Source organism: Ursus americanus, chromosome 25 (assembly GCF_024610735.1).
Source record: "Ursus americanus isolate L20-20 chromosome 25, mUrsAme1.1.p, whole genome shotgun sequence".
In the NCBI taxonomy this organism is placed as follows: Eukaryota; Metazoa; Chordata; class Mammalia; order Carnivora; family Ursidae; genus Ursus; species Ursus americanus.
This window is the reverse complement of record NC_142151.1, coordinates 16,850,932-16,867,500: the sequence shown is the minus strand read 5'-3', so window position 1 is coordinate 16,867,500 and position 16,569 is coordinate 16,850,932. Positions and strand designations below refer to the sequence as shown.

Sequence of the window (16,569 nt, the reverse complement as noted above, 5' to 3'; positions counted from 1 at the left end):
GAGAGCAATTGAAATTGGGGGAAACTATGTCCAGAATTTCAAAATGGCATTGTGTGGGGATGTTTATGAGGTGTAAGCAAACCGAGGAGTTCTCGAAAACCGCGTTCTCTCCTACCGGCTACATTCTCCATCCACAAGTGCGTCTATATTCATGGAATAAGGAACTTTTTAAGATTTCCCAATTTCTCCAAAATAACAGTGAAAGAACAGAAGGAACGAGTGGCACATGTGAGGGATGTGACTCCTGAATGGATCGCGTGAACTGCGCTGAAAAGTAAACGTGAAATGTTAGAAGGGACGGAAAAATTCTGCTTACAAAAGAACAGGATGAAAGCCTTAGCTTGTGGTGGTTTCGTTTTTAATGACGCCAGCAGATGTGGGATATTCTTTTCAGAGAAAAATTATTTCCTAAAATAGGGATTATAAACCGGGAACACAAAGGTGATTAGAGTTATACTCCTTATTAAATTGTTTTTAAAATTCTTGTAGGAAAACAGCATCTAACGATTTTGAATTTAGTTTTCTTGAATATAAACCTTCCTTCCCCTCTTATCAAGGGCACAAGTTATACTGGCAAGCTCTTTGAAAAGCATTTATGCTTTCTACCCTCAAGGCGCTTATGTTCTTCAAGAGACAATCTAACAAAAACATAAGCATGAACGTTTATTACACGTTTTGCCAGACCCTGAAAACCATTCTCACAACTCTTTCCAACAATTGTCATTAGCCTGGTAAGAGGAAATGGTTATAAACTTGAAAATGAATATGTGTGCCTTAAGCAAAGACCTGTCTTTGGAGTATTGAGAAAGTATAAGAAGAGAAACTTCAGCACATTTGTGCGTAATCCTTAAATTCAATCAAATGAAAGACTAAGTTTTTTAAAGTACACTTTTATAAATAAAATGAGTTTTCTCCATAGCACCTTTGAATTCATTAGTTTAGAACTGCTTTTAATTTGGTCTTTCCCATGAGAGCCATTATATTTTTCTCCTGTCAGCCTGATGCTGGAGAAAAAAGAAAACTGGCAGATGTGGTGTTTTTCATCTAGTTTGCTTCCTAGTTAAAGAGTGCATTAACTGCTATGCACGGAATATTATTTATAATAACTCTTCACCACCATTAACAACTTAAAAGAAACTTGGTTTAAATATTGCCAGTACAAATGGATAAAATATTTTATTTCCTCCCATTATGAAACTATAGAGACACTTTATTTTATACTATGTTTTTTAGGTTATTACAGTAACTATTTTCAGGAATCTATCACAAATAGGATTTTTAAAAATACCTTTTTCCTGGACAGTTCCAGTGGTTCTTTCAATATATTATGTTTCAACTCCTGGTCGAGCTATATGTAGTTTACAGCCTCATTTACTTTAATGTGCTCCTTGAATAACATAATCATAGCTATAACTATGGTATAGGGCCATAAGGTGCATGCACCTCTAATGTTTCTTGACTATTTAAATGGCTTGTTCATAAATGTTATTTTAATAATAATGGCAAACCTTCTAGTAACTACATGTCAGAAAATACTGAGTCATTCAAATGGGTTTCTTTTCCAACGAAAATGGCGACTACGCGGCATTAAGATCAAAGTTACGATGCATTTCTATTTACTGTATATTCTATCAAGTAGAAGATTTTTTGGCTGCGAATTCACCTCCATTGACTTGTTTGTGTGCGGTTATGTAAGCTTCCTGATGTATTTGTCTTTTCCTTTTCTTCTCAAACGAGATGTGATTTTCATCAAGAAAGGTCAACTGAGTATGTATCAGAGAAGAATACTTATGTATCTGCCGAGAATAAAACTTGCTTGTGTACATCATAAGGCATTGTGTATTGATAGCTTTGCAGGGTATACTGGCACCTACTCTAGTCCTCACCTCAGATCTCCCTGTAAGAATTTGAAAAAAAATGTTTGTTGTTCCAGGCTCTTCGGTGTAACGGGAAACTGTGCCGCCTGTAGTAAGCTCATCCCTGCCTTTGAGATGGTGATGCGGGCCAAGGACAACGTTTACCACCTGGACTGCTTTGCATGTCAGCTTTGTAATCAGAGGTAAGCAGATTTCATTCTGGTGTCTAAGAAATGGCAAACCTCTCTTTGCTAGTTATTTATTTAATAGATGGGAATTATCTGTATTACTTAAAGCAATTAATCTCAGCATTTTTGGTTTTTGCAAACATTCATCGGGTGTCAGAAACAAACCACTGAGGGGAAAGGTCTTAAAACTATGCTTCTACCTACAGGAAGAGCATCCTATAGCAGGACGTGATAAGAAATGAGGACACTGCTACCAACTTTAGTTTTCTTCTTATTCATTCTTTATTGTTTTTCTGTCCATTTTAAAAAGTAGGTTTAAAATATCCCTAAAATTTACTTTAAAACTTTAAAAGTATCTTTAAAATGTTCTGTCTTTTAAAAAGTAGGCTTAAAGTCTTAACTCGTTTGTTCTGTGAGCCAACACATTTGCGCTGAGGCAAATATACAGGAATTTGTAGGAGGTAGTGTGTCTTCATCTTATTTTTCCTATTTATGGTTGCCCTATCTCTTGATTTCTTAGCATGAATTTTAACCTTGTTTTATATGTACTTTTTAAGTTACTTTAAGTCTCTTTGGGAATGAGGCCAGATATAGCTAATAATTAAACACTTACCAGCATTGGACAGGCAGCATAGGCGCATGGGAAGAGTATTGCACAAGGAATCTAGAAACCTAAATTCTAGGCTGGGCTTTGCCTCCATTTTAGCTCTCTTGACCTCGGTTTTCTCACTTACAACAAAGGGGAGCTGGGTGAGTCATTCTCAGAGAACTCTCTCATCTCAAAGCATTATCACTTTATTCCATTTTTCCTTCTTGAAAGTTATAACTTTTATTGCCAGCGGGAGCTATACACTACTGATACCTGTTTTATGTGACAAATGCAGAGGATATTAGAATATGAAACTGTGGGGCGCCTGGGTGGCACAGCGGTTAAGCGTCTGCCTTCGGCTCAGGGCGTGATCCCGGCATTATGGGATCGAGCCCCACATCAGGCTCCTCCGCTATGAGCCTGCTTCTTCCTCTCCCACTCCCCCTGCTTGTGTTCCCTCTCTCGCTGGCTGTCTCTATCTCTGTCAAATAAATAAATAAAATCTTTAAAAAAAAAAAAAAGAATATGAAACTGTACCTATCATTAAAATACATTTAAAAAATTAGTACACTTGATGGATGTTGATGAAAATATATTCAGCGTGAGTGTGACAACACCTGGACGTACTATATAACCAGGACATATTCGTTGCATCAAGTTCTCAGTTACTGTAATTTGCTCTGCTTTACTATTCAATGCAGCATCTTCTAATGAGGCACTGTATAGAGTAGTAGAGAGAACATGATTTTTATAGGGAGAACTGGATTCAAATTCCAGCCCCATCATGACATCCTGAGTCTATTACTTAATCTCTGAGATTGGTTTCCACCCCCTGACAATGGAGACACTAATACCTATCTTACAGATTTTGAAAATAAAATAATTTATATTAAATACCAGAAGCACAATTGGTTCTAAAAAATTAATTCTTTTATCTTGATATTTATAATTTACTTTTACCAAGTAATATTCCACTAACTTGGTTTTTACACGAGATATATATATCTCAAAAAAAAAAAAGATAATCTCAATAATATGTCCTGTTAAATGGAGATGTTCAGAGTAGTACCCAGTATACCTTGCAATATCTAATTTATCCAGGAAATAATTCAAGAAGTCATCTTACAACACCTTGAGTGTTCCCAACAAACTTTTGGAATCAAAGCAGGTTAATACAGTTGATGGTGACATTGAGCCAAAAATAAATTGGCAAGTATGTGTGTAAAGACACAGACACATGAACATAAGTATCTACACATTCATACAGACATTCATATGCATGTGTACATGTATATGTATATATTTTAAAGATATATTAGTAGTAAATTTGGAATATTCTGTTGACTTGTCATATTGATCCACTAACAGCGTCCACTCACAATACAGTTATCTTTATGCAATAATAACACTTACTGCTTTTCTACTTATAAAAGGTTACGTATTCATAGTAGAATTTTTGGAAAATAGAAAGGGATAAGGAATCATATTGTCCCATGTCTCACGATTCTAAAAGAAGGCATTTTAATATTTTGGTGTCTAGCTAGCCATATGTTTTCTTATGCGTGTATGATGAATGATATATAGCATATATTTTATAATACATTTGAGCAGCTTAAAGAAAAAGAAAGAGGGAAGAATCCTAATGTTCGATATTTGGACTTTTTCATTTATAATAGTATGCTTTTCAAATTCTTATAAGGTATCTTAAGTCTTATGTTTCGTTTTATGAGTAGAGCTTCATATGTTAAATCAGTCTTCTATCATCAGATGTATAGGCTATTTCTTCAACTTTTTATATTATCGATATTATCAACATAATATTGTAAACATGATATTGATAAACAAACAATATTCAAGCCTGTGTCAGGATAAATCCACAGGAGTACAATTAACTGGACAAAACATATAACTGTTTAAAGGCTTATGTTATATATTGTTAAAATGCTCTCCCGAACAGTTATACCAATTATTCTCACACCAGAAATGTAACAGCTATGTATTCCTTTACATTCACTCTAACACTGGGAATTATTATTTAAAAAGAAATCCTTGTCACCCTGAGGGATGAAAGATGGTGTCCCATTATAATTTTTAATTAGTATTTATTTGATTTCTAGTGGCCCTTTGATATTTCTTCTTTTGGGGAACAGTCTATTTATGCCCTTTGTCCATTTTTCCATTAGGGCAGGCTCCCCTATTTTATCCGTGTTCTACACAGAAAATTAAAACATCATTCAAGTGCTAAACCCAGCCTAAATTCTATTATGATGCAAAGTAATTGTAGGTTGTTAATGCTATTTACAAATCGTATATCAATTTTATTTCACCATTGAAATAAAAAGTTGCATTCACAATTAAGTCTATCTCCTCAGTAGAACTCAGTCAAGTAAGACAAACACTCCTAAATTTTGACTCTAAAACTGTTCACATTCTTACTGCTGCAAAATACTATTCTAGTATCATTATTAAAGTACCTAATATATTTCTGTGTTCGCTTCATTTATTACATGCCATAATGGGACTGCATATCTTTAGTGCTGGTTATGCACAATTAGCACTTAGTTATTGTCTTGTCACTTGAGCCCCTACAAGACAAACTTCTTTAATGCAAGAAGTCAGCTCATCTTCATCAGTCAAGCAAAGCAGACAAATTTTGTTACTCTGAATGCAGAAGGTTTTCAACATAGGAGATTTTCTTTTTACTTTGACATTTGCTGGGGAAATCCTCTCCAATAAAGCCATATGCCACATGAGCCTATACTTTCAGTAGCCAAATCATTATTATAGCATTGCACCTTTTCAAGTGAAACACAAAGCAAATAGGTAATTTATAGGCACTTTCCCTTAAGCAAACTTTATTGACATCTGAGATTGTGGTATTATAAATGCTTATGAATTTTATTTAGCAGTCATTTCATCTTAACTTTTAAATCAAAAGATCATTCAGATCGAAAGCATTTCTGAATGTTTCAAAAGTAGTAGTAAAAATAACTTTTTGGGACTGGTTGTTTCTTGTATATACCCTCTCCGCTCTTTTTAGAGGGTATGGCTAAAGATGTGACTCCTGAATTAAACATCTAAGGTTATTTTTCTCTATTAACAGAAGCGGAGGAATGTTATTTCGAGCATCTTAGATGATAACTTCAATCTCACTCAGAATTGAAGAATTCTGTGTAATAGGTTAATTTCTTAAAGGTGACTAAATCCCCTCCTCCTTAGACAATTCTGTAAAACAAAACGATGGTTTTATAAGAAAAGGAAAGAATATATTTGTTTGTAATGAAGTTGCCGCAAATACATAGAACCGTGTAACACTAAAGAATAAAAGCACTGTGCTAGGCTCTGGAAAGAGAGGCGAAAAAAAACTAGTTTCTCTCTTAGAGATATTCAGAGCTTTGGGAGAGAGACACGACATCAAAGACTCACAGAAGAGTGTAATCGATGCTAAACAGATCTATACTGAGGAAAAGAGAGGTCTGTCCTTCTTGAAGTCTTAGAGAAGCATCAAAGGGTTGATGTGCCGCGTTTTAAAACAGAACTCCCTAGGACTGGTTGGAATGTAGGAATTGTGTCTGGTGGGGGTTGGGGAAGACGAGGAAGCCAAGGAGCAGTGAGAAAAGGGTTTTCCAGACAGATGGAGCATCATGCAAGACATGGAAGTGTGAAAGCATTTAATGTGTGCAGGAAATGAAAAGTAGCTCCGAGTGCTCAGAGATTAGAGAGGGAGGTTGGTAGGGAGGGATGTGGAGAAGGAGGGAATGGCATGAGGATCAGGAGAAAGTAAAATTGTAAAGGTAGGAAGTCAAGGAATGAAAGTCAAAATGAACACAAATTTAAATTATCTATCTAAAATACCTTTGTTATTTAAGGCTATTCAGTTCTGGAATAAATCTGTCTTAGCCAATATTTACTGACCACCCTACCTCAAGTGGTAGTATAATTTACGGTGGTATTCCGAAGGGTTCAAAAGAAATAGAACTCATGGGCACTTACCTCAGCACCGCAGTCCAGATTGGGAAACTTGTTACCCATCCATGGGAAAATCTGAAATGCCAAAGTAAATGATACGCCAATAAATAAGAGCTTTGGGAAAGATCAGAATGAGTTGGCATGGTCAGGGAATATTGATGGAGGGAATGGAAACCAAAGAATTTTTAGAATTTAAACAGTTGGAAAAAAGGGAGAAATAGTCCTGGTTAAGGAACGGCTTAAGCAAAGGTGAAAAAATTATTATTAACAAATAATGATAGCAGAATTCTTATATAGTGCTGATCAGACAGCAGACACTGTTCTGTTTTACATGTGCTCATTTAATCTCAATATAATGTGATCCTATTATTACCCTCATTTTACAGATGAAGTAACTGACGTATAGAAAATTTAAGTAACTTGGGACGCCTGGGTAGCGCAGTCATTAGGCGTCTGCCTTCGGCTCAGGGCGTGATCCCGGCGTTCCGGGATCGAGTCCCACATCGGGCTCCTCTGCTGGGAGCCTGCTTCTTCCTCTCCCACTCCCCCTGCTTGTGTTCCCTCTCTCGCTGGCTATCTATCTCTGTCAAATAAAAAAATAAATAATCTTAAAAAAAAAAAAGAAAAGAAAATTTAAGTAACTTGCCCCAGAAAACAATGATAAAAAATGGTAGACTCAAAATGTGAAACCAGACAGTCTGGTTTCGACTCAGAGCTCATATGAGGGCCCCGGACTCTTTCATGAGGGGTATTTTATTTTCTGACTGCGTAGACATAATGGGAATAGATATGATGAAGTTAAAGCAAGGTAGACTTTGAATAATTTATCACAGGATTCGGGATGTGGGTAGTGTAAGTTGGCACAGAAAGGTGACCAGGAATGAAGTATGTCATGACAACTGGACAGTGTTTGGGAGAAGAGTGTAAATTTGTTCACAGTGTATAGTGGTGGGACGATGGGGATATAATCAGTACCACTTACTGAAAACAAAATACAGCATTGAAATCTCCATCTTTAGTAACTGAGGATGCTACATAGAAAATAGAGACATTTGAAATATGGACTGGATCTCCCCCCTCCCCCCCCCCCGCAACCCTTTTTAAAGTATTGTGGAGTTGGGAACTAATTATAATTGATAGCCACTGACTTCAGGGAAATAAGATGACTAAGTTAACATTTTCATTCTTAGAAAGGGTGTGAAAGGAGGTTACAAATGGAAGCTTCTTTGCAGAGGCTGTTCATAACCTATTTAAAACTACTCTAAGCCCCATATTTTATAAGGGTGATTTATTAATTATATTTACTTTCTGTACTTCTGAAGTTTTTAAGACTGTATGAGTGCAATTAGAATCAGTCCAAAATATCTGGAAATTAAATCTATTATTATTAAAACAGCAAGCTTAAATGACTGAGTAATCTAATTGGGTATCTTTATATTCCTTAACATACTTTTTTTTTTAATGAAGGCAAAATTAATTGAACTGACTACATCACAAGCAATTAGGATTAGATTACAAGGAAGATTATCACTTATTTTCAGGAATTTCAGCCTGACCTATTAATATACTTACAGTATCCTCTGGCCATCACTGCTTCTGTAATATTTTTTCGGCCAATGCTAAATCTCATAGGAACTCATAACGTTAGAAATTAGCCTTTCTCACAAGATCAGTTATCGATTATTTTGTTAAACATCTAATATCTGCATTGCTGTTTCTCCAATTTCCTCATGTTTATATATGGAACATTTTAAAGGAGTACACCGATCCAGGGGCACCTTAGTGGTGCAGTCGGTTAAGTGTCCAGCTCTTGGTTTCAGCTCAGGTCATGAGATGGAGCCCGGCACTGGGCTCCGTGCTCAGCTTGGAGTCTGCTTGGGTTTCTCTCTTCCCTCTCCCTCTGCCTCTCCCCCTGCATTCTCTCTCTCTCTCTTTCAAATATATAAATAAATAAATAAATAAATAAATAGTTTAAAAAAGGAGTATACCAATCCTAATCACAAAGCAGTTATAATCTGCTTTAATCATAGCTTTCAAAACTGTTTTAAGTTATATGCATGTGACATTTCTCACCCACATGTTCTGTTTTGACTTTTCAGTATAAATTGAAATGCACATAAAATGTACTTTGTCCAGTTGACAACATTAGCAACAAAATATTTTAGGTAGGACTATTTTAGATGTATCCCATTTATATTACCAACATCTCATTGAATGGTAGGTAGACTTTTTTTTAAAGTGACGCAAAGGAATATTAACAATACAAAAAACCTGTCTTAACTTCACAGCCTTATGCTTTATTGCTTCCACACAAAGCATGGGTCTTGAGCCCAAAGAGACCAGAGTCCCTTTCCTTCCTCTATCATACACGTTCTAACTATGGAGCCTTGGCAGGTTTCTTAAAATTCTGGGAGGAAGCCTGAGGTTTTCCATCTGAAAAAGGCAGTAGTAATATTTACTTTCTCAGCTGAACATAAGGAATAAAAGCCATCACACGTACGCGTGCTTAGCGCTAGCACGTGGTAAGTGCTTTATAGAAGGTGGTGGTTTTAATTACCTACACTCCAAACACTGAAGTAAGGCTTTATGTACTTCATTTCTACTCTTTACCACACACTTTAAAAAGTCCCTTATATTAAAGATAAGAAAAACGAAGTTTCGTCTTCAATATCCTAAGTGGAAGGTTGGGATTTGACCTCTATTTGTTGCATTATACCTCTCTGCCTCTGATAAATTTCTTATTTTAACATCCCTACAATTCAGAAATGTAGCTGTTTTATCTTACCCACACAGAGTTGACTCAGAGTATGAAATGAACCCTATAACTTGCATTGGGTAGCATCAGGGCTCAGGACGAGGTCCCCAGGCTCTTGGTTCAATGATTTTCTCATGATAATTACACTGAATTTATTAATCTACAAACAAAAATTATCTGAATTTCAAGGCTTTTGAAAGTAAAAATGATATAACTTCACATGACCAAAAAAAAATGTTTTTATTTGGGGTGCCAGACTGGCTCAGTTGGTAGAGCATGTGACTATCTCTGGGTTGTGAGTTCAAGCCCCAAGTAGAGCATATTTTAAAAAAAAATTTTTTTTTTGATACTGCATAGAATTTGGGGGCTTGTTAGAAAATTGAAGCAAAATTTTAGTCAATATGGAGTTGAAAGAGTATTTTTTTTTTTTTTTTTTAAAGATTTTATTTATTTATTTGACAGAGATAGAGACAGCCAGCGAGAGAGGGAACACAAGCAAGGGGAGCGGGAGAGGAAGAAGCAGGCTCATAGCGGAAGAGCCTGATGTGGGGCTCGATCCCATAACGCCAGGATCACGCCCTGAGCCGAAGGCAGGCGCTTAACCGCTGTGCCACCCAGGCGCCCCTGAAAGAGTATTTCTAATTCAGTTGGTTTTTAGGGGAAAAAAAGAATTCAGTAATATTACCTGGAACACAAGAGTATTTGTTGAATTTCTTTTTATGTGCTATTTTATCATTAGCTTATTAGTTCAAATTAATTTAAACGGTAATATAAATTGAAAGTTTTGAACAGTAATCAGATATATCCTATATGCTATTTTATGCAATCTCACATAAAAGATAAGTATCTAATTGGCTACTTAGGTCTGTCCAACAGAAGAAATATTTCCTTTTATTTAACGTATCTTAATGATCAGGGTAATCTACAAAACCTCGTTTACTCACACACCACTTTTTAAGCACAATATTTAAAGTTTATAGTTTACAACTAATAAAAAGAAGGTATACTTAAGGTTCAAACTTGAACGTTCATTCTGTCCAATAGCCATGACCGCAAACTCCAGGATTTCAAGATCAGCACTTAGTCTGTACTTTCAATCAACATCATCAGCAGGCAGTAATCCCGGGGAAAAAAAGTAAATTCCACAAATAAACAGACCAATCTTCCTTTAAGAGGAAAGCTAATTCTTTTCAATCTACTTTTTTTATTACACTATTTTCCCCCTCTATCTACTTAGCTAGAATAAGGATAAATTTCCAAAGCTACCCAGTTGGAAAATAAATAGGTTCACTGTTTGTCTAGCATTCCAATCTTTGCAAATGTAAATCAGTCCAACTGCTCCTCATTTAAACCTTCAACTTCACAAAACATTAAAGGGTTGCTTTTACTACACAATTTAATCTATCCACTAAGATTTCTGCTTGAACATCATTCGAAATTGACTATCTGATAAAGAGAGACCACTATCAAAGGTCAGTGAGGTCAACTTGTATAATTACAAGTAGTTTTACTGGGTCAACTCTACTAGACACTGCTGTTTGAAGGTTAAATTGTTACAATTAAAAATATATACAGATCTCCCCAGAGTTACTTTATTGTTAAATGTACTGGAAACAGCACGAGCATTTATTTCTGACCTTAATTGTGTCCAAAGTGTCACCGCTGGGAAATTATACAAAAAGAGCACTTATTAAAAACACTACAATCTTGCACATTAAACAATGCTTTATAGAATAAAATACATAATTAGCTACTGGAAACTAGTTTATTTATCACATCAATATTAAGAAGTTCATTCAGGTTACTCCCTTTCGTTTAATTGGGAGAGCGCTAAGAAATGACATTTAATATTTCATAGTTGGTGAACTTCCCACAAACAAAGGAATATGGCCCAGCATCAGAGTCTGATGCTAAAACAACTTTTCCTCAGAACAATCACTTCCAGATTACTAGAATTTAATCACATTTTAATAACAGAGAGTAAAAGGAAGCTTTAAATGGGAAGCTTTAAAATGGGCCACTTTCTAAATTTTTGATACATTTTAATGCCTCTTACTTTTTTATAATAAAGTGAATAAATGGCCAATGGTGAAATCTTCTATAATCACTACAGGGAAATACTATTATCATTCTTTCTTTTATTTTGACGACTGTAAGTATAGACCAATTTTTTTTTTCTTTCCAAAGTGGTGATAAAAATCACCTCTGCCGCCCAAGGTGTTTTCCTCGATTTTCCTAAGCTTTTTATATATAAATGTAGGATTTCAAATTCTGTGTGCAGTGTTTCATTAAATGACATACGTGGTTTAATTTCGACAATAAAGGCAACTTTCTAAACCAAGCTTTCAAATTCAGGGAATTACTGTGTGACATTATTACAAGGAAAAGAAATCTCCAAATCTATAGATTGGAGTGAAATGATCTTAACACATTTTATTTTTTAAAATATTTTCAGATTTTGCGTTGGAGACAAATTTTTCCTAAAGAATAACATGATCCTTTGCCAGACGGACTACGAAGAAGGTTTAATGAAAGAAGGTTATGCACCCCAGGTTCGCTGATCTATCAACATCACCCCATTAAGAATACAAAGCACTACATTCTTTTATCTTTTTTGCTCCACGTGTATATGAGAATTGACACAGGAACCTACTGAATAGCGTAGATCTAGGAAAGCAGGATGGTTATATGGAATAAGAGGCGGACTGCATCTGTATGTAGTGAAATTGCCCCAGTTCAGAGTTGAATGTTTATTATTAAAGAAAAAAGTAATGTACATATTGCTGGATTTTTTTGCTTGCTACTCGTTTTTGTGTCACTTGGCATGAGATGTTTATTTTCGACTATTGTATATAATGTATTGTAATATTTGAAGCACAAATGTAATACAGTTTTATTGTGTTACCATTTGTGTTCTGTTTGCTTCTTTGTATTGTTGCATTTAGTACAATCAGTGTTTAAACTTACTGTATATTTATGCTTTCTGTATCTACCAGCTATTTTAAATGAGCTGTAACTTTCTAGTAAAGAATTGAAGAGCAAATCTCACTAATGATACACATATAGATAAAGCAAGTCTATCAACATTAAAATACTAAGGAAAAAAAAAAAGAAATGAAGACACACACAAAGCATTTTAGCAACATCCACTGTTATTGCCGCTATGATTTAGTCTATCAGTGTTCTCATTATAACCCCCGATTTTCAGGGGGTTAAAGATCAGCTTTAAAAAATGCATAAAAATTTCATCTTAAAGCACTTTCATTTTATACCAACGTGAAAAGTGCCATTTTTAGAATAACTTTAAAGCTTAGCAGTTATCCTTTTAATATCCTTTGTGTGTGTGTGTGTGTGTGCTCTTTACCTACACAATGGCTTTGTTTTTTCTTTTTTGGTGTTTTTTTTTTTTTCAGCCACTTACCCCTTATGTAAACTAGTGCCTTTGGGTATCATGTAAAATTTGTCCAAAGGATTACTTTAGACAAGTGTTACCACAATTATGAGATAATTTTAAAACGATAAATTTCTTGTACAAATTTTGCCCAGATTTCTCCCTAAGAGCTTAGGGTTTAATAACTTCATGGCTTGATAAATTTCTGGCACTGAAAGGATTTGAGTGCAAATCTACTGAACCACGATAATGCACACTGAAGCTATGATGATATTTGAGTAGTGAGCTTACTTTTTTGATCAGAGCAACATAGTGCTTACAGAATCTTCTAGAAGAAGAGAAACAAAGGGATTGTCAAAGAACTGAGAACTGGTGATTATATATTTTTCTGTATTTACCTGACACTTATTTTAACGTTCAAAAGTGAAGACTTTAAAACTTTGACATGTCTTACTCTTACTGCTTTCTTTAAGTAGTTACCCACTCAGAATATATCACACTTAAGGCTGAAATCTGTCATGCCATTTTTTAAAGGTGAAAAATTATTCCCTTACCAACATGATAGATGAGAAAGAAGAAAGCTTTCTAGAAACAAATTATGGAGACCGGTTATTTCAATTACAATTAAGGAAATAAAAACAAGACTATGATCCCTTCTTCTGGGTTGCTCACACTTTGCTTCTTGGCTTCTGCTCCCTGTAATAGAACTACTTTTCAACAAATCTAATTCGACACGGGCACAGTGAAATATTTTGCTAGAGCAAATTTAGTGCTGTGGGTTTTCTTTCTTCTTTTCTTTCTTCTTTCTTTCTTTTTCTTTCTTTTTCTTTTTTTGGATCACTTGTATAGGAAACACTATTTCCCAGTGCTATTTGCGTACATATTTTGTCCGGCCAATAGACGCATTGCAGATGAAAATTAAATGTGATACCTGAATTCTTGGTTTGGGGCCAAAATATTAGACTGAAAATAATGCTGGTGTGGATTTGTTTTAAAACAAAGCTTTATTATGAACATGCATGTGAATCTGGATATTGCCTCTCATTTTTAAGAAATGGTTCTGTGAAAAGTGAATGATATGTATTTTTACAAATACTTCATGGTTAAGAGTGTTCAAGTCACATGTCCCCCAGATTTGAGATATATCAAAAAAAAAAAAAAAAAGAATCTCCAAAATAGCTATTTGGGGCCCACAAAATAACTATTATTTTAGCCTTAGAGTCTTACATTTGTTTCATGATAAGACTTGCATAGCCAAAACCAAAACCCAAACCAAAAAAAGGTGGGGGTGGGGGGCAGAGGATCCGTGAAAAGTGGTTTTTATCAAGCAGCCCTGCGGGCCCCCATTAAGAGGTGTCGGGAATTCGTGTGGATGTCAAATTGTAATTGCCAGTATCTTTTTCAAATAATCATTTTTAGATTTAAATGGTTTTGCATATGTTTATCAATATGTCAAAATACTTGTAAATTGGGAACAAACTTCTCTTAGCTCCTGGAAACTGTTCAATTATCCTTGCCACCCAAAGACCAAACAAGTTTTACTGCCTTTTCTTTTCCCAAATCCTCCAGGAATTAATTCTTATGTTTTTTACTACAAGCAAAATTACTCACCTGGATTAAAGATTAAGGCCTTAATCTCTTTAGATTATCTCTAATCTCCATGAAATTGTGAAACCAGACGGAAATGGGTCATTTTATAGCTAATTGCCCATAGACAGTAGCATTTTTGACCTGAAGTACTAAGCTAATTGTCTTGACTACGCAAAGTCCCTGAATTGTCGTCACCTTTCCTCTTTGTGTTGTGTAGCCCTGACGTCACTTAGCTTGCTGCCCGATGCCTCCAGTAGGACACCTCCAAAGGAGCTTTGATTTCTCAAGCAGTGAAAGCTCCTCTCCTAACACGCATCTCAGAGAGGCTGCCTATGATGAAGGACCAGGCACCTCGCTCCACCAGAGTGCTGGCTGAGTTTAAAAGCTGACCTGTGTTTGTAATTTCACTTTCATCTTGCTTAATAAATATCTGCTGGATTCTTTCATTCATTTTTTTTTATATTTGGATTTATGTTTTTAATAAAAAGGGGTATTATACTCTTTGATTGAGCTTAATTGGCAAATACTAAGATAATATCTAGAAAGCATACATTGAGTCCGCTTGAAAAAAAGAATAAAGTGCATAAGGACACTTACTTTCAAAAGGTAAATCATAACACACATAGACAGAGTACCTCAGATGCTTTCTCCAAATGTTATGTTTAAGATCTCCGAGCTAGGTCGTTTATTGTTACTTACTTTTGTGGGGAAAATAAAACTGTCAAAAATGAAGGTAGCAATCGCTGGGTGTAATTTTGTACATTTACACAAATTTCCAGTGATCTTCCTGAAAGCAACTGTGTTGCTGTCATCAGACTCAATTTCAAATTTCCTATTTTCTGTATAATGAATTAAAACAAGACAAAACAAAACAAAAAACCTCAACGAAATCCTACATTTTCTGGGAAGAGATGTTGTGCCTGCAATGAAACAGGGTGGTGAAAATTATATCTGTGGTAAAACATACCGTGTACAAGTGGTTTCCTTTTAACTATCACTTAAAGCAAGCTCCTCTCACCATAGACAAACAATTTCATAGAAATGATATAGGCCAAACATGTTTAGCGTTCACTTCCGCAAGTTGCAAAAACAACGTGCATGTTCATTGTAATAGGCCATTAGCACAGAATACAATTTTAGCAAAAGCCTTTTGATTACTACTGTTTCTTAAATACACTATAATAGATATTTCTTAAATGTGGTTTTAATGCAAGTTAAGGCAATAGAGAGCAAACCGTTAATATAGGCATTATTTCAATTGACATTTATTGAGTAGCTACTATGTGACAGGCCTTGCCCTGAGCATTCAGAGAGCCTCCTCCTGGGCTGACTTCGGGTCCTCCAGACGTCAGAACATTTTAGTGCATCTCTGCGCTGGTTTGGACTCATCTCAAACCTACGAATAATGAGCACACAAGAGCGAATACCATCTTCCACCTATTCAGCATGTCATTGGTATGAACGACCCAGAAAATATCTCAAGTAATCAATGTGTTCAGAGAATTATCTCACACAAATTACTCATTAACTCAATAGCACATAATAAAAAAGAACATCAATTAATTAGTGAGTCACCCTCAGATCACGAAGATTACAATAGAGCTCTGTTGAAATAGCGGTTATAAATGGAGCTGCCTCTCTTTATTCATTGTTTGCAATTGGGCCATTATTTGGCTGAAACCAGTGTCATATTTAACACATGCCTGTAGGTAATTGTGTGATTAGTATCATAAATGAAGAATTCAGAAATTGCATTGCTTATAAGACCTTACAAATGGTCAGAAAAATAAGGGCAACTCTCATTTGTACTATAGCTTCCTCCAAGGCCAAGCTATTAGAAGGACGTTATCTACCTAAAAGGTATACTTTTACATTTAAAAGACTTCCATGCTGAACATTGTAAGGATTAGCTGCTAAAACACTTAACAGTAAAATTTACAATGCTTTAGAATACACATAACTTAATTTCAGTAACTTTTTACAAAGACTAAAATAGGTGTGACCAGTCTTGGAAAAGTTTTGGTGCCCCAAAAGGACATTTTTGCTTTTGGAAGGCCCAGCGTGGGGGAGGGTATGTGGAGATTGACAGCAAATAGGGGAAGAGATGAAAAGAAATGCCAAATATTACATACAAAGTCACCAACTAGAGTTTCCCAACTATCTTGGTAAATGCCATTCCAATAAGCTTATAGGATAATTATAACAGTTCCCTTAGGTAAGTAAGAAACATC

The 16,569-nt window shown here is 35.4% G+C and overlaps 1 protein-coding gene across 5 annotated transcripts in view; it reads left to right on the top strand.

The window, feature by feature from the left end:
• The window catches only part of LMO3 (LIM domain only 3), a 57,656-nt gene extending 42,872 nt beyond the window's left edge, over positions 1-14,784 (top strand). For all 5 annotated transcript variants that reach the window (XM_087855662.1, XM_045781488.2, XM_087855663.1 and 2 more), the window contains 2 exons: positions 1,934-2,059; positions 11,813-14,784. In XM_087855662.1, coding sequence (XP_087711788.1) covers positions 1,934-2,059; positions 11,813-11,918 — 232 coding nt within the window. In that variant the 3' untranslated portion in view covers positions 11,919-14,784. The remainder of the gene's footprint in view (positions 1-1,933; positions 2,060-11,812) is intronic.
• The last annotated feature ends 1,785 nt before the right edge of the window (positions 14,785-16,569 follow it).